Source organism: Periophthalmus magnuspinnatus, chromosome 3 (genome assembly GCF_009829125.3).
Source record: "Periophthalmus magnuspinnatus isolate fPerMag1 chromosome 3, fPerMag1.2.pri, whole genome shotgun sequence".
Taxonomy (NCBI): Eukaryota; Metazoa; Chordata; class Actinopteri; order Gobiiformes; family Gobiidae; genus Periophthalmus; species Periophthalmus magnuspinnatus.
Window position 1 is genome coordinate 28,478,036 of NC_047128.1, and position 23,029 is coordinate 28,501,064.

Below are 23,029 nucleotides of genomic sequence, written 5' to 3' on the forward strand. Positions count from 1 at the left end.
AAGAGTCTGTGGGACACTTAATCTGATGAAACATTCCCTTTATTTACCACGGTTTAAACATTATTATTAAGTCTTTTTTTTTTCTTTTTTTTTTTTTTTTCAAAACGGTAGCCACATCCACATTTATGGTTTAAACACAAAATATAAATGCAGCTCACTCCCAAATATCCTGTAGGAGCCTAGAAGCAGGTTTCTACTCCACTGAGGGCAGAGCTCCTCTACTGTTAACAGGACTGCGTGTACGAGGCAAGTGCACAAATAGCCCAATGTGTAACTTGTAAGATTGCTGAGATAGAGCTCTCAGGGCTGGTATTGCTGCCTTGAGTGGGTGTGTAGTGATTTCACTGACGCCTTATTCAGGAAATTGAAGGAAAACGCTTTGCAACAATGAGACGAAGCCAGGCTGAAAGGTGGAGAAGCAGGACAAAATATAGGCTGCCAAACTGTGCACTATGATCTATAGTGGAGGTGGAATGTGTAAGCAAGGACTCTAGCGCCTCCAAGTGGTGACAGTGTGAAATACTGAACACTGAATGTACAATATAATGAACTTGTTGTAACAATAATCAGAATTCAGTGTGTGTCCCATCAGCTCATGGGTGGTGGTTTGTGGTATTTTGCCTTTTCTGATTGTGTTTATTATGTTGATGATCTGGTTGATTATGTCATCGCTCTAGCATATCAAAAAGACAGAAAAGTTTCTCTTTCAGTTTATTCCAAATGAAGACTTGCAATCAGACGGATGCTCTTTGTAACACAGATTTCTTTTGCAATCACAAGGAAACAGCATAAACATAATGATGACATTGATTAGTTGATAAAATTGCATCACACTAGAATTAACCTTTTGATTAACAATGTAAAATGTAATTGCAAAATGTAGAAATTTCATGAAACAAATTAATAATTTCAAAATAACTACCAAAATGACACAAAACAAGACATTTCTCACAAACATTTGTAAAATGACACAACTCAGCAGTAAACATTTCTTGTTCTAAGAGTGATATTTACTGCAAAACCAATGCAAATATCCAAAACATATTTTCATGTTCTAACTGTCATTCTTTGGCATGATCTTTACATTAGACATCTATTTCCCAGGGCTACATCTGGTTCTGGTCGTACTGCGGGCTGGAGTACTGGTCCTGCATGGCCCCTGCTGCGGCCCCCATAGCTGCCTGCTGCGCCGCTGCCTGCACATGGGGGTTCTTCCATGCCCCAGTGGTCCACTCCTCCTGGGCTTTGGACATGCTCCCTCCACTTCCACGGTAGAAGTTGTGAATCTGCAGAGGTAAGATATAAAGTAAATATCTCTCATGCTTCAATACAAAACCACATTACACACACAATACATCCATCTTTGTCTACCTCTTGTTTACCATAAGAAAACTCCAGTATAGCTTTATGTATTGTTAGAACTATCCTTTACTCAGCCCTTTTTCCAATTTTTTTGCCTTAATTTTTTTCAATCCATTTTAGCACTGATCAGAGCTGTTATACTTGAAATATTTTCTTTTGTAATTAGTTATTGATTGGGGCAGTGAGTAGTATCATAAAATCATATTTTCTCCGTAGCGATAGATGTTTTATGGCATATTGTACAAGATTATAGTCAAAGGAACAACATTTCAATGGAAACAAGCAGGAGGCCAAATAAGAATCAGGTTTGTGGAGATGCAAGTCCAGAGTAAAGATATATGTTTTTCAGTGTAAAAAGTCCAACCAAAATGAAAAAAACATACTTTATTTTCATCTGTTTCTCTATTTTTGATAAAAAGTTACATAGGCATAGGCAGAGGAGACTCAAAGTATTTTAACTCACATAAAGATATTAAAAAGCTGGTTTTAGATTAGAGGACAGGGTTTTGAACTCAAAAGACTTGACACAATGCAGTGCAGTGTTTAGTCCTTACCTTGGTCAGGGCAATAAAGGACAGCGAGGCAACTGCAGTGAACATGATTGTTGGGACAAGCATGATCAATGCAATCAAAATATTATAGCTGAAGAAGGAGATGGTCGCCAGCCAACCACTGTCAAGGACAAACACACATCACATAAACATTTCACACAATCTCCATGTTATTGCATAGAGTGTCCTTCAGCATGTTACTGCAGCTGAACATCTGGAGGTGAAATATCAACTCAGTCCAATTTCTCCCACAAGAGGACACTCAACATGGAAAACATGGCATTTATAAACATTATGAAGGCTGACATAAGATTAATATCACATCATTATTCTGAGTCAGATGACATTTGAGGCTGTCTTTAATTGCCTCTCAAAATCTAATAAGAGCATTAAAAAGTTATGCGAGGGCCATTTCTGATGGTCCATCACTGTCACTTTAATTAGACCAGTGAGCAAAGAAGACCCATTTTATAGTCCTCCCATTTTATAAGTTCAACAACCAGAGTATCTTAAATGTTATTTGCCTCACAGTGGATTAATACGGTTCCTTAACCTGTGTTTTGTTCTGCAGTTTTAGATTTTGTAAGCATTTGATCTAATTGACTAAATGATTCCACATGCTTGTCTTTATGGAGATGTAATTGCTTTTCCTGGAATGTTCCACAGTATCACATTAAACTTGTCTCATGCTCTCAGTTTTTGAGCAATAAAGCACCTCTAATTAAATAGATGCGACATAAGTTTAATACCATACTGTTGAACATTCCAGGCAAAGCAATAACATCTCCATGGAGACAACCAGAAAAGTTTCATTGAGTTCCTTTAACAGCATAACCCACATGTCACCTTATGTTTCTGTGAACCACTTAAACTTACCAAACACCCCACCCAGGGATGCCTATGCTCTGAATAATGCTTATTCCTACTTGGGCCATGAACACAAAGAAGAACAGCATAAAGTTGAAAGAGCTGTCAGTCCTACAACAAAACACAAACACAAACATAATTTATTGACACAAATAGTGTTGTCTTAGAAATATAATATAAACGTGGCAAATTACAACATATTGCTGAAAATGGAAAGTAAAAACTGAGCAAAACAAAACTATACATGAGTGCTTTTTCTGTCACCTGACACTACAGCTAAGATTTAATGTCATTTGTGCAGGATATGATACTGACTAAGTGCCTGGTAGATTGTTTGACTGATTTATTTGACGCACAGTTTGGGTTGTGTGGGTTGAGTCACAAATATTTGCTCTAAAATGATTGGCCAGCAAGTCAGATCACTCCCTTCTGTGTGAGACCAGCCGACCATGAGAGCGGCCCACGGGATCCTCAGGGACCCCTCTCATGTTTTGTACCCAGTGTGGCTGTCAGGTCCTGGTTTGGGCTGCAGGACACAGAGGAGTAACACCACCTTTGTTCCTTCAGTCGTTCAACTTCTCAACTCTGACCCCTGCCTTCCCCAGCACTGTAACATCTCAGCACTTTAAACATGAGCGCTATTGTATGTATGGATGTTATGTGATTCATTTATGTAACTATTACGTAACTCTGCTTCTCTCTGTGCCTTTTACTTGCCCCTCAGGGATAAATAAGGTGATTTAATTTGATGAACTATATTTATTTGTACAACTACTACTACTATTTTCATGTTCTTTTATGTGCAATATAATTCTGACTCAATATTAGCCAGTACAGTATTGCATTATAGCTATTGTATTAGAATTTGTATATCATAAAATAAGTTCCTAATGCTCCATCTAATATATATAAACCGGTTGACTGAGTTAACTTACTTGAACGCTTTGTAGATCGCCCTGAACCAACACACATAAGAGCAGGGTGTGAACATGATGAGCCATATGATAGACAGCCCGAAGTTTGTGACTCCGCCTCCCCCGAACATCCAGGCAAAGCAACCAATGAGATTTACTGCAAGTGTTGCAGTGTTTACTAAAGAAACACAACCAGCAATGTTATCGAATAAGTGCAATACACATTAAAGTCAATACATATCAAATGCATGCCTAAACAGATTACGACATGGCCTAGTGTTGCTGCGTTTGGACACAAATGTGACACTGGACAACATCTTTCCTATTATGAACACAGTATGTGAGTGATTGGTGATGGAAGGAGCTGTAGACACGTATGGACAGACATATAGAAGTAGCTTATTACCATAGAGTGTGGGGAGGCAATGAATAATGAATAAAATAGTAAAATGTTCTGAGTGTCCTTCAATTTTATTATTTTGTTTCATATATAAACCAACCTGCATTTCATTTGCTTTAATTTGATCACATATTTGCAGTGTTTATATACAGTTTAATGTCCCTTTTGATATAAAATGATGGCGTGAAGAGGTTTAAATCTAAAGCATTGACAGAACAGCTTGAACATTCAGTTAGGTAATGAAACTTATGAAGTCATGAAACAGAGCAAAGAATTAGATGGAGAAAAAAAAGTGACTCAACAAACATGATGACAAATGGCAAGCTGAACAGACACACACATGCACATATACCTTCTGGAGTCTATATTTACGGGCGAACCCTGTGGAGAGGAAATAACTTACTATGAAACACAACTCAAAGCAAGAATTTCAATCTTTCTATTCAACAAAATGTTAAAATGATTACGTCTTTTGAGGTTCTGTCCCTCATTCTTCACATTGTGTCCTAGCCGTTCTAGCTTTGTCCATCTTTTTCAAGGGCCAGTAAATATTAAAATAACTACTTAGAGGTCAATACTACTCTGTAAATATTTGGCCAGGGCTCTATTCCAAGTACAAAATTTACAGCTTGGTGCCAGGGCATTTGTAAACACTTGATTCTCTTCATTGTAGTACTTCATTCATTCAGTGCACGGTGCCTAAAATGGCCTTGAATGTCAGTGTAACTCACACATCCACAGGTGGTACATTTTCTTGCACAGGCTGCGATGCTGCTCTGGGATCTCCTCAAAATCCTGATAGAAGCAGGGTTTCACAGGGAGAAACCCGGGAAGGGGAGGGAAGTTTGGTTCTGTAAAGTATAAGACACACTGTTCAGACACGGTAAAGCCACTTGGATTTCACAAACACAGGCCTAGGTTCTACTCACCAGCCATTAGGGATGTCGTGTTAGGTTATACTTGTTTTCAGCCTACAAAAATAAAAAGATTGCATTTGAAACACGTTATGCTACTGATTGCACACTGGTTTTAGATGGCTCCAGTGCGTTAGACACTCAGTTACACTCAGGTTAGAATCATACTATCTCTAAAGACATGTAATGCGCATTGTCAGAACTCAAGCTAACGCACATAGGTATTAACGGTGTCTAGAGCAAACATAAGCTCCTTACCTTCAACATAGAGGAGCCACTTGCCTTGGAGAGCGCGCCGTTTGGGACTATAGTAGAGGAACGCACCAGCGCAATAGGCTAGGCTCGCCCCGCAAATCAATTCAACGCCTATAAAACGAATACAGTATTTCTTTTGGCACAGTATAGCCCCACAGCAGAGCCCAGAGTCTACCAATCAGCGCGCTTGTCAAACTGATCCACACCAATAGACAGATTACTGTAATCCTGGATGTGCGCCTGCTCCAATCACTGCTCAGCTCTGTCCAAGGTGCTGAACCACGCTCAGGAGCTGTTCATTCATGCTCTATTAGGAATTTAAGATATTTCACCATAAGCAGAAAATAACTGACCACGAATTCTAACTAATTATCTGTTTTTATTCGTGTTTACAAACGCTTGATTTTAAACGGAGCCTAAACTGTGTCCAAATGAAATAACCAGGCTATAAATGTAACATAATAATGCGTGATATATCGAAGTTTAAAGATAATGACTGTTTAACTTGTGCATGTCTAATCTACACATTTAATGTATAGAATAATTCGGCTAAAGAATAGAAATACCCGGTTGCAGAAGCAGTGTGTCCATCAGGTGTCACTGTTTTACGCATGTGTCTGACCGAGGGGATTCAAGCAGCTTCTTAAATATTCACGTCTGTCCCTGTTGTTGAGTCTAATTAAATGGACTTTACTAAGTTTTCCAGCGTTAGAATGAGTCTGCACACACGCAGTATTGTAGAAAAGTCTTACACACATGTCCATTAGGTCTGATTTCATACCTTAAGGTTCGCGCCAATCCCCTATTTTCTTTCTTTCTTTTTTCTTTTTTTTTTTTTTTTTTTTTTAGAATAAACTAGTATAATTTTCTAAGTTTCTTAAGCCCCAGCCTGCACCTTTTATGTCTTCTATGCCTTTCCAGAGCTGTTCTTAAATAAATACATTGATTCTAATTGTATGTTTGTGTGTTTTTGGTCATAGAGTAACGTAGTTGTGTACTATTTTTATCTGAATTGTTAAATCACTGTTGCTCAGTTGTAATGTGTATCATTTAAATGTGAAAAAATCAAGCTTTTTCAGAAATGTAACATAATATTAACAAAAGAATGACTGTATAGAAACATGACATGAAAATATCTGAAATGAGATCTAAAAAAGTGAATATAAGATGTGTGTGTGTGTGTGTGGTGTGTGTGGGTGTGTGTGGGGGTGTGTGTGTGTGTGTGTGTGGTGTGTGTGTGTGGGGGGGGGGGGGGGGGTGCGCGCGCGCGCGTTGTACCAGTTCACACAACAGAGAAGTGAAGGCATAAATAACATGAATCAGACAAACTTGTAATATTAGTCTTTATGAAGCAATAAAGGTAACAATCAACTGCTATTACAACTGCCCTATTTCAGTTCAAATGAACTAGACATAAGTGCGTGTTGTTGGACACTCCATGTCCCTGCTTGATGCCCTAAATCTCGGCTTGGTGCCAGCTTGTCCCCGTCCCATTGTCCCTCCTAAAGAACACCATTTGCCCAGTCACCCTCTATAAGCCCATGTGCCACCGTTGTCTTAGTTTCTATGGTGACGCTTTCCTTCAGTCCAAGCATGTGGATGGCACGCCTCCAGCAAAGAGAGGTGGAATAACACTGTCGCAAAGGCAGTCGTACACCAGCCTCATTTGCATATTTAAACATGGACTATGAACCACTGCGTACAGTGTTTATTCACCAAACATTTCCTAGTGCTGAATTTGACCCACTAAAATGAGTCATTCATTGATAAATACACACAAACATGTCTTTCTGGTTGTTAGAACGTGTTAAATACAATAAATGCATATTATATCATCATGGTAAACTCTGGACACTCATTAATAGGTCTCCTTTGTAAGAAGCATGTCTGGAGTGGTGTGGACGTGTCTCTGCTTGTCCAGCAGAGGGCACTGTTCTACCTCGCTGTCTGCATCAGTGTGTCCTCACTTATTCAGTAGGAGACACCGTGCTGTCAGATGGAGTTGGGAATCTCTGACCTTGAGAAAGCTCTAAACACCGCATTAGAATACAAAAACAACATTCATGTAAATAAATAGAACGCGTGTCCTAGGGACAAGGACAAAAACAAGAAGAGGGAAGTGAAAGAATATGTGCTTTTAATGATAACAAGCTATTTTCTTTGTAGAAAAGAATAGTGCCTGGCCTTGTTTGACTGTACTTTTGCATTTCAGCTCAACAGTAACTACTTTACTTTACAAAGTGAAACTTCATATACTTGAACAAGTGCAGTAATCATCTTGAATATTGATTTGTCTTAATAATTCTGATTTCCTTTCCATTTTAGAGTGCACCAGAGAAACATATTTTAGGCATCCAGACAATAGCAAAGCAGACTAGGTCTAAACATGGCCAAGGAAGGAAGTTATGCTGACTTTTTATTTATTTATTTTGTAAATCTTTATTTTATGTTCTCTAAATCTAAAAGTCTAATCCTACAACTAGTACAGGCCTGTCACCACAGTCACAGCACACATATTACTCTTGCTGATATTACCCTTGTTATTATTTTAACCAACCTCAAGCCATAGTTGAGGTGACTATAGAGTATATGATGTGACTATAGAGTATGGAGCATGGGTGTGTGGTTTATTAGAGATCCTCTCCTCACTGCTGTAGACCTACACTGAGCATTAATACTGAATGTAATCTCTAGTATTGTGTAGAATAATTGTATGCACTAGATAACAGATGAGAAGCTGCCACATCATGTTCATTTTTATCATGGAGACTCTTGATGAAAATGGAATTGTGGGAGATTCCAGCTTGACCACAATCACAGAGGACACTGCAGTCCTATTAGTTTTTCAGAGTAATCACATAATCGGACACTCAGACACTGGGGGAATGAATGAATCTCATTCACTCTCATCAGCTTAAATCAATCTGTAGCAGGCTTAAATGAACACCATCAGATGAACAATCTAAGGCACAGGAAATAATCATTACAGGAATTCTCCATTACTTGAATTTAACCTGACCCTACAGCCATATTTTAGACCAGATTCAGACTATGGGCTCTTTCTTTTGTGGGTCATTCTACACTGCACATTCTCCATAATGTGTTCAAGCTGCAGCAGTTGTATTTTATATGGACTATACTATAGAGTGAAGTGGTTTCCTAAGCTCTCCCTCCCTCCTCAGCCTCAGTGTGGTGTGAATGAGCACGCTGCTGCCGCTGGTACGAGTGATGCTGCGAGCGCTGCACCAGGCGAGTCTTTGTCTGCGGAGAAGGCTGGGCTCCAGCTGGCTCCCGCTGTGTGTTTGCATGCACAAGTCAGTGGGTCCCTCAGCACTCGGTGCAGGAGGCGAGCTGTGTGATTGATTGGGATGCACACCACCAACGCCCCCGTTACCACCCTCTCCTCCTCCCGCTCTTCCTGCACTCCTGCTCCGGGGCACATGAGCCTTTTCTCTTCTCCATTTTTAGTCAGACACTCATAAGGAGGCATGCAATAATTGAACAAAATTGTATAACTACGGGCAGTTAGAGTGGGGGAATTCGGAGGAAAATGCCATCATGTAGGCCTGGACTAATATTAATAAAATATCGTATGTAAATGACATTACTCGGCCCATTCGAAATAGAGTTGATGTCGAATAAATTATAAGCGCAGCTCTTTTCTTATTACACATCATTCTTCAAAAATTCTTCACACACTTCACTGACAAAGGATGAGCAGGCATCCCATCAGACAGAGAAAGGGCGCCTGAGGTAACGCACATTAGACTCATTTGTAAGTCCAGGTTTATCTTGATAAAAGGAGCGGTGAGGACGGACCTTCAGTGCGCCCTCAAAGGAGACGAGCAATAAGAAAGAGAGGTAGAGGAGAGGGGTGTGTTAAAGCACTGACTGCTTTTCAGGACCCCAGCGACGAGCAGCCAGCCAGTGTCTGGTGAATGTGGTGCGTGTGCGCGTGTGCGCGTGGAGCAGCAGCAGCAGCCAACACACACACATACACACACACACTTTACATTCGTTCACAACATGGCGTTGAAGCGCCGAGAGACACGACGGCTCTCCCCTGACTAAAACAAGTGCTTTGTCAAGAAAAGAACCAGCAAGTGCACTGCCGAGGCAAGAGGGCTGAAGCTCCACTCCACACGCTGCGTTAGGCGCTGCCGGGGACAATAGTGGATTCCAAAGTATGCAGTTCGCTGTAACGGTATAGCTGGTTGTATACGCTGCACGCTGCTACCCCACTGGTGGAAATCAAAGGCTGTACATGGCGGTGGAGAGTACTATTTATCTGCTCTGTCTGCTTTCACTCTTTTGTGGCCCATCCAGACAAGGTAAGGGGCTTACTTCTCTCTCACACTAGTGCTGTGTTCCACGGGACTGCATGCGGAATCATTTGTCTGAAGTGCAGTTCACCCACATGAAGTCAGACTGATACACACATCTATAGTAGCGCTTGAGTTTGCACCTTGCACGGTCCATGCGGAACGTGTGTTTTTTCTTCACCTCGTGTGGCCTCGCTCTGCTCGCTGGGCATGGCTGAATTCTTCATGGTTCGCTTTGTCAGCACACACCACGGGCTTTGGTGCTGCAAGTTTCACAGGGGTCGGACCTGCACGTTACCATACTGGGAACACACACTTTCCACACTTGGGACAATCGGATATACTTAAGTAAACATAAGTTTTAAGAAAAGTATAACTTATTGAGTCGTGTTTTTGATTGCAGGTCTAATAACAAAAACAATTGTCAGGCAAACGTGAAACAATGTTGCCCCCCAAGTATTGATCAGTGCACTTGGTACTACACAGAGGAAAATAATGTATATTTATTTTGTAGTAAAACAGGCAGGGGTTAGGTGAAATGTCTGTCAGTAGAGGCCAAAGAGTTGGTGAACTATTGCCTCAAAGAATTACCATGACAATGACCAGTGCACAATATAAATGACAGAAAATGCAAAGACTCAAAAATAAAGTTTGGGCATTATATTTGACTGGTGACCAAAATAATAGACTTTCATTTATAGCACTTTGTTAAATGTCTCAAGTGTCTGTTAAAGTTATATTTTGCAAACAGTGTTCTTGTGTTCTGACTCTATGATAGTAGATACTTGGGGCTGACTATATTAGTGTGTATTAAGTATGATACATCATATGGTGCTGAAATACTTTTAGCTGAATAACCAGACAATGGATGTCAACTATATACAGTTCAATGAGCAAAGAATAATTCAGTTACAGACTTTTTTTTTCTTTCTCATGCAAAAAGGCATTGCATTTACTATGTTCATACTACTCTAGTTTGGGTTGGGTTAAAGTCTTTGTTCAGACTTTATTAAGGCATGAATAAACACAGTTATTTTTTGTAGGAGCACAAAGTCCTATTAACTCAGTGACTAAACTATCTACAAATGTATGGTTTTAAATCTGTTTTAAAACAGCAGTTTTAGTGATTGGATCTGTCCCTGTGCTCTCCCATGTGTGCTCCTGTTCTTGTTCTGGCACAATGGAACATGAATGCATGGCAGCTGGGGAAGGTTCTGGGACAGGGATGAATTGGTGGTCACTTCTGGGGCAAATATGGGGCCAAGGGCTATTTGTTCAATTACTGACAATTGTTTTGTGCATTCTTATGGAAGATCAAATAGGATTGTCACCTTCACTTAGGACATCACCACAAATAAGAACAAAACACAGAGTACACTTTCCCAAAAATACAAAAAGAATATAGAACTATGTCCTTGCTCTTAATTTGAACCATGCTGTTATACCTCCTGTCTCCATTGCACTTGTTTCCTCAGTTTGCACTTCACATCTACAACCTAGACTAATGTATGTCTATTATTACTTTATTTGAATATCACAGCTCCATTGGCTCTGCTTCAATGTGTTACTTTGTACACGTAAAGACAAGTGTAGAAAACTGATGTTGTTGCTTAGCTTGCTTTTAAATCAAGTTTCAGCATGCCATCATGTTTTGTTATGAGGAAAAACAGAACACGAATTGTATCTCAGTGTGTCTCTGCTGCCAAAATCGTCTTTTAGGTTTTATGCCTCAATAAATATATTTGTGATACACAGCTCTGGTAGAACGTTATTCTCTCAGCCAGAAGGTTGTGGGTTTAAATCTTGGAATAGATTATTGTCTGCTCATGTTAATGTTTAACTGTCCATTCTTCAGTCCAGATGAACATCAAAGCTCCATGGCTGAGCAAAATGCTCTACAAGTGTTATACGCAGCACATACCCATGCAATCCTTATGACTTGTTTCAAATGACTAAAGCTTTGATTGAAGGAGCATTGTAGCGTGCTAATGAGGTAGTATATAGCTTCTTAGCCTCTCAGCCAGATATTCACTGACTTAAATATTTGATGACAGTATGAGCTCAAGTGTCAGTGCCAACAAACACACACCTATCTTCCTCACACAATCAGAACACACTCATTGTTCAGAGGTGTTCTGTATAGCCTTATATTTGTAGAGAAATTTGTATTAGCAGTGAATCTAAAGTCACTTTATATGGGAGCCAAGAAAGGTATGATTGCGGCACAATCAATAGAATCTTAAAAATAAGATATTTTAGTGTAAGGCTGTAAATGTATCAGATATTTTGGATCAAACAGGGCAGTTCATTTGTTATATTTAACATATTATGTAAAATTTACTTTTATAAGCTTTTAACCACATTATTATAACGTTACCGTATCATAAGCTTGTATTGTATTGAGAGTTGTATTTCGATAGTTTGAGAAATCCTTTATTGTCCAGCATTTCAGATTTTCACCTACGCCCTATCTCCGGCCCACTGCTCTGTACTAAGCCTTCTTGCGGTTAAACAGGATAATGTTCAATTAGTTTGGTACTTAGTTTCTATACCTGTTTTTCGGAGCCTCAAAGGTAATGTTCATAAATAGACTTTACTATATCATTTCTTTGAAAATAACTGTTCTAAATAATTCATTTGAGATGCCACTGCTTGCCCAGCAGCATACCTTGCATGTAAACCTTTTTTTCATACGCCATAGGTCCAGCCTGAAAAAACATAAATATAAAGACATTGCATTTATGTAGGTAACATCCCTTTTTAATGTCCCATAGTATGCCATTGTAAATGCTTGAATGCTGCCTGTGTGGCAGGTAGACCCAGCCACTGCAGGTGCCCGTTCCTCTTCTGGGCCACTTTGTGAACCTAACTGTCATTTTTAATGTTTTAAGGTACTCAGCCTGGGGTGTTGTGTGTGTGTACCATGGAGGGCCAGCTGTTCTGCCTCCCATATAATAACATCTACAGAATATTAATGCCTGTTTGCCTCTGCCAGCCTTTGCTTTGATTCACATGTACCTTGTGCCAGACATTTACTATATGCATATGAGAGATATTTCCTTGTTATCTGGACACTACATTGTTTTCAATAATAGGAAATAGAATGAGTGTGTGCTCCTTGCCAAAGCAATTGCATTCGCAATTACCTCCTTGATTGTTTTATCTAATCTAGATTACACTTTTAATGACAGTATTCTGCAGGCTACCATACCTTGTAGGGTAAACTTTCCATATTTGTGTCAACGTCTAGTGTGACAGCTCATCTCTCGAGACATAAAATGGGATCTTGTCGGACAGCAGTGCCTGTAGTGAATAGCTTATTGCACATTAGCACTAAATGAAGTATCTCTGAGTGTGTATGTGTGTGTGTGCACGCCAAGGTGCAGTCAAATGCTGGAGGTATGTGGGGACGAGTGGGTGTGTCAGCAGTGATTTGTGAGAGCATCTTGATCCCTTCCCTTGATGGTCCATGCTAAATTAGGATGCATATTATTTAAAGATGCCCTGAGCAGAGTTTCCACTGTGGATATCTGTCTACAGAATGTGTTCATTTGAATAGTGGTCTCTTAGCAAATCCACAGTACGCTGCCAGACTATACAATATAATATGTATGTATAATGTTCATATAAGTTATAAATGTATTTAGAGCCAATTAATGAAGACAAGAAGTAAGTATACTGTTATCCAGTACACTTAATGCATATTTCACTTATTTTTCCTATTTAAGTTCAAAAAGGAGTGGAAAGAAGAACTTTTATTAAATCCCAACCCATTAGAATATAAGTTAAATGCTTTGTTTGTTAAGCTTCCTTTTCAGTTAAACAAAATATATAAACTCATTCTATTCATGGAAATAATTGCATCAAAAGGTCGTGAACCATAAATGAGATGTACAGTGTTACTGTAAGTAACTTGTAACTAATGCTGTGGCTTGTGGCCTTTCGTCTTCAGTTTAGTGTATTACTGTTTAGTTTCTGGCACCATTCTTAAACAGGTACCTTTTCTATTTACGCACAACTAATGGGTCAATAGCAGTGGCTGTTATAAAAGGAATTACATCAAAAGCATTTTCTTGGAATTCCAGCTCTCCCCTCCCTTGTGATGTACAAAGGTTTTGTTGATTCTGTTTGTTTGTTCTGTTTCCTCTTGGTGAGTAGTGCAGCCTCAAAATGTCACCAAATCAAACATATGGACAAGTTTATGTAAGCACATCATAGGCAGCAATAACTCAAACTCTTCATTTTAGGCGCACCTAAATTAAAGTTATCATGCACTAGTACAATGCACAGATTATCCAATTGTCAATACTAAGAAAATATTTGTCACGGCAGTCTCGTCTATGAAGTGAAGACTCTGTTGACTTGTCAAGAGAAAACTGTGTTCTGTTTAAGAATGTATCAAATATCATGTTTCTATGTGTACAATATGAAAGATCCATAACAATTAAAATATTACTTCAGAAAGACCAAATTAAGACAATGTTAAAGAACCAACAAGCTGCGTTCTCCATTCATATGATAGAAGGCTATGAAGGATAGTGATTGAAACAATAAAGGCATTTTTCTCTAAACATATTGCTAGCTAAATGGACTATCAATAAAACTGTGATAATTGTAAATATCCCAATATACTGTACATGGCATGACTACAACTTGTCCTTCTTCAGGACTGGTAGCACAGTGTCACATAACAGTATCATCTATCATGTTGCCCTTGTCAGACATGTCTGACCCTGATCCCTGAACATGTGTAGAGATGAAGAATGAATTGCGTCAAATCAATGATATTAGATGTGTTCTTTCTCTCTTTACCATCACCAGGAGCACTTTAACACTCTCAACAACAATATTCTGGTTCTGATTAAGTCCAGTCCTGTTCCAAGTGCAGTTTATTGAAGTTTTGTTGACTCATGTAAGGGTTGGTGCTGGCTCTTGACATGGCCATGTGGAGGCCCCATGCTGTGGACTCCCTGAATACGCTGAACTCTGATTGGCTGAGAGCAGCCTGGGATGAATGAGCACTGTACATAGAGCAGGAGGCATGTGGGTCTGCACTGGTATGCCCCCACTGGCCCGCACTTTGTGTTCTGCATTTATTCACTCCAGTAAACTGTGAGTTGGGCGCCTGGGCCTGGCCCGTCCCACTATGACCTGTGTTTACTGCACACTCAGCCATGTCTCTGACTGTGAGAGGAGAATCACTTCTGCTGCATGTATTAGTGGAGTCTTTACTGTTATATGGAACTACACAGGCATTATTGAAATATCACTACATCAAGTATAAAAGTAGTAGTCACATGTATTTAGCAAAATGTACCACTGTTACTACTGCTATTTCAACCTGGAAAGACTCAGACACAAAGAGCAACATATTAGTAACCTTTACTGAATTAAGTTATCTTTGGCACTTTGACCCCAGCAGAAGACGATGCAATGAATGCCAGTTAGATGATGTTTAGAAGATGTCTGTCCCCCAAAGAAAGTGATGCTAGTTTTATTGGAGGTCTGAAAACTGAATTGGGAACTGATAAAACTTACTAAATCAGAAGCAGCCTAAATGGTAAATGACAGCAGGGGATAAACTAGCAGAGAATGCCGGGGTATTTTACGGATGAACATGGATGAGTTGGCACCAATTGCTGGGAAGTTATCACCTTGATGACGTCAAAAAGGGGTGAACAGGGACAGACACAGGAGAGGCATGAAGGAGTCATAGCCAAGAAATGCATACGAGTAAAGAAATGCATATGAGTAGAAATGAGCAGAAAAGCTTGGGGCTTACCAAACTGGGAATGGGGACTCGATGCAGTGACCCTGACAAACAGGCAGTGACTGCTGGCAAGATATGAGGCAGAGGACTGCGGCAGCAACTGTAGGCAAGGTGGGAGGCAGAGGACTAAATGTAGCGACTACAGGCAAGATGTGAGGCAGAGAAGAGTGGCAGCGATGGCCGGCAAGAAGTGGGGCAGAGGAGAGTGGAAGCGATGGCCGGCAAGACGTGAGGCTGAGGGCTGAGGCAGAGGAGTGTGGCAGTGATTGTGGGCAGGACGTGAGGCAGAGAAGTGCGAGAGGCTTCTCCTATTCTAAATGGGTGGCTGGAGTAGAGACAAGGGGCGAGGGGTAAGGAAGTGTAAGGAAGTTTGGGATTAGCAAATGTTAACACCGGAGCAGTGGTAAATTTGTCTATTATAGTCCCAAATGTTTGTTGGCAACTTTCAGACCACCTATCACCGAAGGGAGCTTTAAGCTCAAAGTGCTCGACATCAGTCTTATGGCTGTGGCTTTTTTACAAGGCCAGGTACCTGGTGGTAAAGTTTGTCAGGGGTTTCACTATTTTGGAAAAAATCTTTAATAAACCACCTGTAATACCAGAGGTGAAACTTTGGACTTGGCCATGTTTTAAATGCGGCAACTTTTTCAGGGTCTATCTCGCCCCCGCACCGACAGATGTCTGAAAAGAACATTTTTGAGGGCCAATTTCAGACCATATTCAGGGACATACAGTAGGGCAAAAAATATTGAGTCAGCCACCAATTGTGCAAGTTCTCCCACTTAAAAAGAAGAGAGAGGCCTGTAATTTTCATCATAGGTACACTTCAACTATGAGACAAAATGAGAAAAAAAAAAACTGAAAATCATATTGTCTGATTTTTAAAGAATTTATTTGCAAATTATGGAGGAAAATAAGTATTTGGTCAATAACATAAGTTCATCTCAATACTTTGTTATATACCCTTTGTTGCCAATGACAGAGGTCAAACGTTTTCTGTCAGTCTCCAAAAAGTTTTCACACACTGTTGCTGGTAGTTTGGCCCATTCCTCCATGCAGATCTCCTCTAGAGCAGTGATGCTTTGGGGCTGTCACTGGGCAACACAGACTTTCAACTCCTTCCAGAGATTTTCTATGGGGTTAAGATCTGGAGACTGGCTAGGCCACTCCAGGACCTTGAAATGCTTCTTACGAAGCCACTCCTTCACTGTCTGGGCAGCGTGTTTGGGGTCATTGTCATGCTGAAAGACCCAGCCATGTCTCATCTTCAGTCCCCTTGCTGATGGAAGGAGGTTTTCACTCAAAATCTCACAATACATGGGCCCTTTACACGGATCAGTCGTCCTGGTCCCTTTACAGAAAAACAGCCCCAAAGCATGATGTTTCCACCCCCACCGGTAAGGTGTTCTTTGGATGCAACTCAGCATTCTTTCTCCTACAAACACAACAAGTTAAGTTTTTAACAAAATGTTCTATTTTGGTTTCATCTGACCATATGACATTCTCCCAATCCTCTTCTGGATCATCCAAATGCTCTCTAGCAAACTTCAGATGGGCCTGGACATGTACTGGCTTAAGCAGGGGGACTCATCTGGCACTGCAGGATTTGAGTCCCTAGAGTCCTAGCGTAGTGTGTTACTGATGGTGGCCTTTGTTTCTTTGGTCCCAGCTCTCTCCAGGTCATTCACTAGGTCCCCTGTGTAGTTCTGGGATTTTTGCTCACCGTTCTTGTGATCATTTTGACCCCACAGGGTGAGATCTTGCATTTAGCCCGAGATTGAGGGAGATTACCAGTGGTTTTGTATGTCTTCCATTTTCTAATAATTGCTCCCACAGTTGATTTCTTCACGCCAAGCTGCTTACCTATTGCAGATTCAGTCTTTCCAGCCTAGTGCAGGTCTACAAGTTTGTTACTGGTGTTCTTTGACAGCTCTTTGTTTTTGGCCATTGTGGAGTTTGGAGTCTGACTGTTTGCAGTTGTGGACAGATGTCTTTTATACTGATAACGAGTTCAAACAGGTGCCATTAATACAGGTAATGAGTGGAGGACAGAGGATCCTCTTAAAGAAGAAGTTACAGGTCTGTGAGAGCCAGGCATCTTGCTTGTTTGTAGGTGACCAAATACTTATTTTACTGAGGAATTTACCAATTAATTAATTAAAAGTCCTACAATGTGATTTCCTGGATTATTTCCCCCCATTCTGTCTCTCATAGTTGAAGTGTATCTATGAGAGAGAGTACAGGCCTCTCATCTTTTTAAGTGAGAGAACTTGCACAATTACTGGCTGACTGTACAAAGGTGATTTTGTGCTTGTCTTTCTTGTCAACCTCGATCTGACAGTAGCTGCTCTTGATATCTAGGACCAAAAAACACTTTCATCCAGTGAGGACAAAATATGCCTCTTTGATCGTGTTGAGGTTTAGTTTGCTGTAATCTACGTAGAGTCTTACATTACTGTTTTTCTTTCTCACCACCACTATGGGTGATGAAAAGGGACTCAAACAACTGGGAACATTTGACAAGGTTTGTCTGGAAAAGTAATTAAACCGTTTGTAACTGGGTCACCACCTGGTAGCGAGGAGGTTGACTCAGTTACAACCCACTTGTCTGATGTTTTGGTGTTTGGACTAACCCCTCTAAGACATGACCCTGACCTGATGGTATGACTACTGACTCTTCCCCTGACAATCTGACTAGACCAAGACTGTCTCTGTTGTTACACACAAAGCACCACTCTGTAACCTGTAATGGAATTTTCTAAGAGTAAAATCCTTTAAAATACAAAATAAACAAAGACGTTGTTTTGAATCGAGTAGGGCTTGTAAAGAATTTCTAAAGTATTATTGGACCGTGTATGTGGGACAACTAAGGCATAAGTAGATACACATTATTTTGGTGTAGTAATATCAAAACCTTAGAAAGGGACAGTTTGACCATTTGCAGCCTCTGTTTCAAGCAACTCGTTTATGGAGTGGATCTCAAGGTTTGACACATTGTTTTCATAGAATGATTGGAACATAGTGTTCCCTTGAGACCCTTTAACAAGAAGTCAACTGGAGTTTTGACTACTGATTTGTACTTGAGCTGGATTTGTAAGAATGCTTTTGGTTGGGACTGTTTTATTTGTCCCGCTTTAACTTCAGTTCTTTTGACTGGTTTCTCTTTTCCGCGACTAGAGACAGGTTTGGATGAGTGGAGTAGGCAGAGATAGTATGGCCGTCTTCATTGCATTGCAGCAGTACCAAGGCTTTGGTCTATTTTTTGCAACTGTTGGGGTCGGTTGGTTTTGTTCAGATGATTTGGGTTTGTTTTATATCTTGTTCTTAGGTTTGGAGTTATCTATTTTCTTTATGTTAGGACTTGGGGGTTTGAGTGTGGCAAGATGGGATTGGAGCTCTGAGATTTATTTTTTTTAAACTCTTTGACAAGGTTGTTTGGGGGCAGTGACTGGTTGTTCACCTTTTGGAACTTTCATTTTTGAGATTTGATTCTAAAGCTCAGTCATTTGTATTCGCATTTCAGTAAGGTCAGTTTGTATTGAGGCGTCAAGGTCAATGTTTGCAGCCATGAAATGTGAATCTACTTTTGGATTGGTTGCAGTAAAGTGCTCTTTCATTCCGCTTTCTTTGGCTGTGTGCTTATCTTCTAGTTCTACAAATGGGGGTGGCTTATCTTTCATTTGTTGGTCTGCCTCACTGGGTGCAACGCCGCCTCTTTTCTGAGCTTTAGCGAGAGGTGTCTGTAATCGATTGAGATAACGGGATGACTTTTTGTTTGCATCTTGAAGTTCGTTAAGGAACTTAGCAAAAAGCTCATCGCCTTCCTTTACTGTGCCAAAAGCTGAATTGACCACCTCAATGTTAGCAAGAGGTAAGGCTTTGGGGCCTAAAACTTTGACTACATTTCTGCGAGTGGCACAAGACGAGATCTTACAAGAGCGCTGTAATTCAGACAGATCTACGTCTTGAAGGACAAGCTCGACACTACTGCACCATGTGTCAATGTCTATCTCATGATCAGGACAAGGTAGTTTGCCAAAGAACTGTCTTAGGCGGAAAGAATGTGATTCTTTTGACACAGGTGCTTCACTTCAGGCTATGTGCTCAACTTTTTGCATTTTTGGGTAAGTTTTAAAGCTCTGGGAAATAAAATGGGTGCAGGTGCATTGCGTTGGCTTGACAAGTTCAGTTTTAGTCACTTTCCCAGTTTCACAATGGATTTCAGTGGTGATTGGGGGAGCATAGTAACTTTGTGGTTCAGTTTGTTCAGTTTGACCAAATTCACAGGTATTTGACTGGCTGCACGTAGCAATGTGCTCATGCAACACTGCTTTAAAAGACTGGCCTGTTCATCTGGATATTTGTTGCAGTTCACTGAATAAACTGTGGGTGGTGCTACTGACAGTTTCTATGTACTCAGGTGAAAGAGCTCTGATCTGACAAGTTTCCATTTGACTTTGAAGTGTATGAGGCAGCAAGGGTTCAAGTGCTGTCAAGGCAGCTCTACGCTCATTGTCAACAATGGCATTATAGTAGTAAGGAGAGTGGGGATCATCAGTCTGTATTGTTATGTGCCCATAATTGTTCAAGACGTCAGAAAACTCTTCATCAAGGGATGCATCACTAAGCCCACTAAGGATAGCAGAGACGTGGACAACATGGAATTTCAAGTTACCTTAATTCTTTTTAGTTTAGTTTAAACCTTTGTTTTAGTTTAAACCATTTTGAAATAAATCAAGAAAATGCCTATTAGACTAGATTGGGCAGACTGGGTGGTGATTGGATGTAATTGGAGTGAGGTGATGAAGGCAGAGGAGCAGGTAAACTCTAGAGAAACAGTGAGGTAGATGGGAGGTGGGAGTGCAGTTAGGTCTTCCAGAGTGAATTTACTCTATTACTACTACTACTACTGCAGAAAATTCAATTACATATTCTTTTTCATTAGTAGTCCTCTTCCAGTTCTTCTATTATGCTGCTAATTCTATAACACAAGTACTGAGTGCTGTTACTGTTAAAAATACTGCTCCAATGACTAGCCCTCTGCTGTAATAACTTAAAGCCGCTGTATGTAACATTTTAGTCAAAAGTAAACTAAAATCAAGGTATGTTTTTCATTATGATTGTTTTTATTACATTGAAAACCTCAGAAAATCATACGTCCTTAATCAGAGCACATTTACATCGCCACAAACTTGACTCTTATTATTTGTTACTTTGGCTATAATATTGCATAGTATGACATAAAACTGAAAAATTTGTCCATGGAAAATGATCTAAAGTATTGTTTTAACTTTCTATTTCCATTTAATCATGCAGATGACGTGCCACCTCGAGTCAGTTACAAACTGTACCTTTAGATTAACACCAAGTTGGTTATAAATGTCAAAAGCACAAAATAAATTTCTGCCAAAAGTCAGGCATATACTCCCCAGTCCTGTTTTAGTGTGTGTATGGGTGAGTGTATTTGTATGTGGTGCAGTAGTGTCCTGGGAGAGGCACAGCTGGAGCGCTCACACCTGACACAGCAGCTGTTCATGTTGTGAGTGACTCATAGACTTCCACTGTGAGCTCAGTGAGACGTGGAGCCCAGAGCAGAGCCTAAAACAAGTAAACACTGCTCTACACGACTCAAGAAGACTGATGCCAAAAGTTACGCTCTTTAGCCAAATGAGAAACAAGTCCATATTCAAAAACAACCGCCGCTGCTGTTGAATACAAGCTTTATCAAATACAATAGGACCTATAAAGTTTTAATATATCGTCCATACAGTTGGCAAATTCTCTTGCACATTTGCCACACTATGACAGCAATGTGAAATGACAATAGTACACATACAGCAGTGCACAACAAAATCTTTCAGAATGCACTCCTAAACTGTATTACTATTGTATTATATCACCAATAGAATAAGTAGTTTTCTCACCCAGTTGGCTAATAATTTGACTCAAAATAAAAAGTAATCTTTAAATCCCACTCATAAGATGAATGTATGAAAGTATTTTTAGAAAAAACACATGATAGAAGATAGAAGTTTAATGCCCTACTGTGGAACATTCCAGGCAAACCAATAGCTTCATGGAGACAAGCATGTGGCCGAAGCTCCATTGGAAAATGCAAATTCAAATTCAATAAAATTTTGTATTTATCTAGGAATTATTTTTAAACTGTACAATGTTTTCTAAGAGTATAGCTTTTATAATATTTGTATTTAAAGATGAATGAACTTTGCTTATGTGACACTGGGACTAATATTCAGACAACTGCTGCGACAGCATTTGAACATTATAGTTTCACTGCACAGCTCAGTGCTGGCTGTCTGGCCACTTGTGTTATCACAACTGTGGCTTACAAGTATTGATTAGGGCCCATGTTGGTGTGGCTTGAGGCCCCACACGTGTAGGCTGGTGCAGGATTCTTATCTTGTTGATATTGATATGGAGCAGGTAATTGAATGATCAAACAAAGCCGGCAAGATGATCTGGGCCTGAGGTCTGTGGCTGTGCCTCACTTGCACTTTCCCGTGTTGTTACAAAGTACTCTTCAGTGCTGTCAGTCACTCCAACAACCCTTTAGAAAGCCTTGTTCCTATAATGCAAATTCCACATACTGTGCTTTCCAAAGTGCAAGTTCTAGCAATTAGTGTCAATTTACCAGGTGCATGCGGTGCTTTGAAGTGCATAGTCGCTCTTTACAAAAGCGCCACAAATCAGATCTCAATTCTGTCTCAAAGATATAGAAATGAAGATATAAAAACTCAGTGCTTTATAGTGTATCATGTCCTTGTTTGTCTTGTATTATGTGTGACCACTTCTCACATACGATAGGAACCAATTTTATTATCAAGACTTCACAAATATCAGATATGGAAATAAAGTCAAAGAGTATAAATCCATCCAAAACTTGTATTTGATTTGCTAGACAAATTGCAGTTAAATCAAAATTGCAATTTGAATGAACTTCTCCTGCATAAAAATGGCTAACCCTGTAGTTCTGTACAAATACTGTAATGCAGTAGTTTATCACTTCATATTTCTGTATTTTTGTCAATTCCTCTGGACATGTTTAAAATATGAACTTTGAACAGATCCAAATTCAAAACCTACTGGGAAGAGTTTATGTAACCCAGTATAATAATACTACTTACAACATTTTATCCACAACAATAAAACAAAGATCCTTACAATCCACAGGTTACATGCTTATTTCAGTCTTATAGCTGTGATTTGGGCTTGTAAAAGGTGTCTGTATTCATTGGCTGAGAGGAAACCTGAGCTGTGGCTATGGGGTCATGTGGTGTCCATTCTCTCTTGACCTCCATTTGAGCTCCTTTAATATCTGTGCTGCACTGATTCACTCAGCTTTTTCTGCAACTCATCTTTCACTTAGATGTTGTTGAATAGGTGACCCATTAACAGAGACATCCACAGAATGAGAGTTAATGCGCTGCTCTTTTCTTTCACAGATAACAGTTTCAGCCCAATTTTGTCAGTCTGCCTGTAAATAGAGCAGTTTGGTCCAGTTACCATAGTCATTCATTTCCTTGTTGATACTTGTATGTGATATGAAATAGATATACCCTGCTAAGTCATAACGTTGTGACTAGTGCCATGTGAAATGAACGGATTTTGTTAGTGCCTTAGATGAATGAAGTCTTAATGTTGGCCATAAACTTA

General features: G+C 39.9%; 2 protein-coding genes across 2 annotated transcripts in view; one reads left to right on the forward strand and one right to left on the reverse strand.

Annotated features, from left to right (window-relative positions):
• Window positions 1-960: 960 nt before the first annotated feature.
• scamp5b (secretory carrier membrane protein 5b) lies at window positions 961-5,312 on the reverse strand. The gene is made up of 7 exons (XM_033988684.2): window positions 5,267-5,312; window positions 5,024-5,065; window positions 4,826-4,945; window positions 3,716-3,872; window positions 2,790-2,891; window positions 1,917-2,034; window positions 961-1,286 (listed from the first exon to the last, which is right to left on the reverse strand). The coding sequence occupies exons 2-7, from the start codon at window positions 5,028-5,030 to the stop codon at window positions 1,107-1,109; spliced, it is 684 nt and encodes a 227-aa protein (XP_033844575.1). The 5' UTR covers window positions 5,031-5,065; window positions 5,267-5,312; the 3' UTR covers window positions 961-1,106.
• Window positions 5,313-9,282: 3,970 nt separating this feature from the next.
• igdcc4 (immunoglobulin superfamily, DCC subclass, member 4) overlaps window positions 9,283-23,029 on the forward strand; it is a 32,090-nt gene continuing 18,343 nt past the window's right edge. The window contains exon 1 of the mRNA XM_033988725.2: window positions 9,283-9,594. Coding sequence (XP_033844616.1) covers window positions 9,528-9,594 — 67 coding nt within the window. The 5' untranslated portion in view covers window positions 9,283-9,527. The remainder of the gene's footprint in view (window positions 9,595-23,029) is intronic.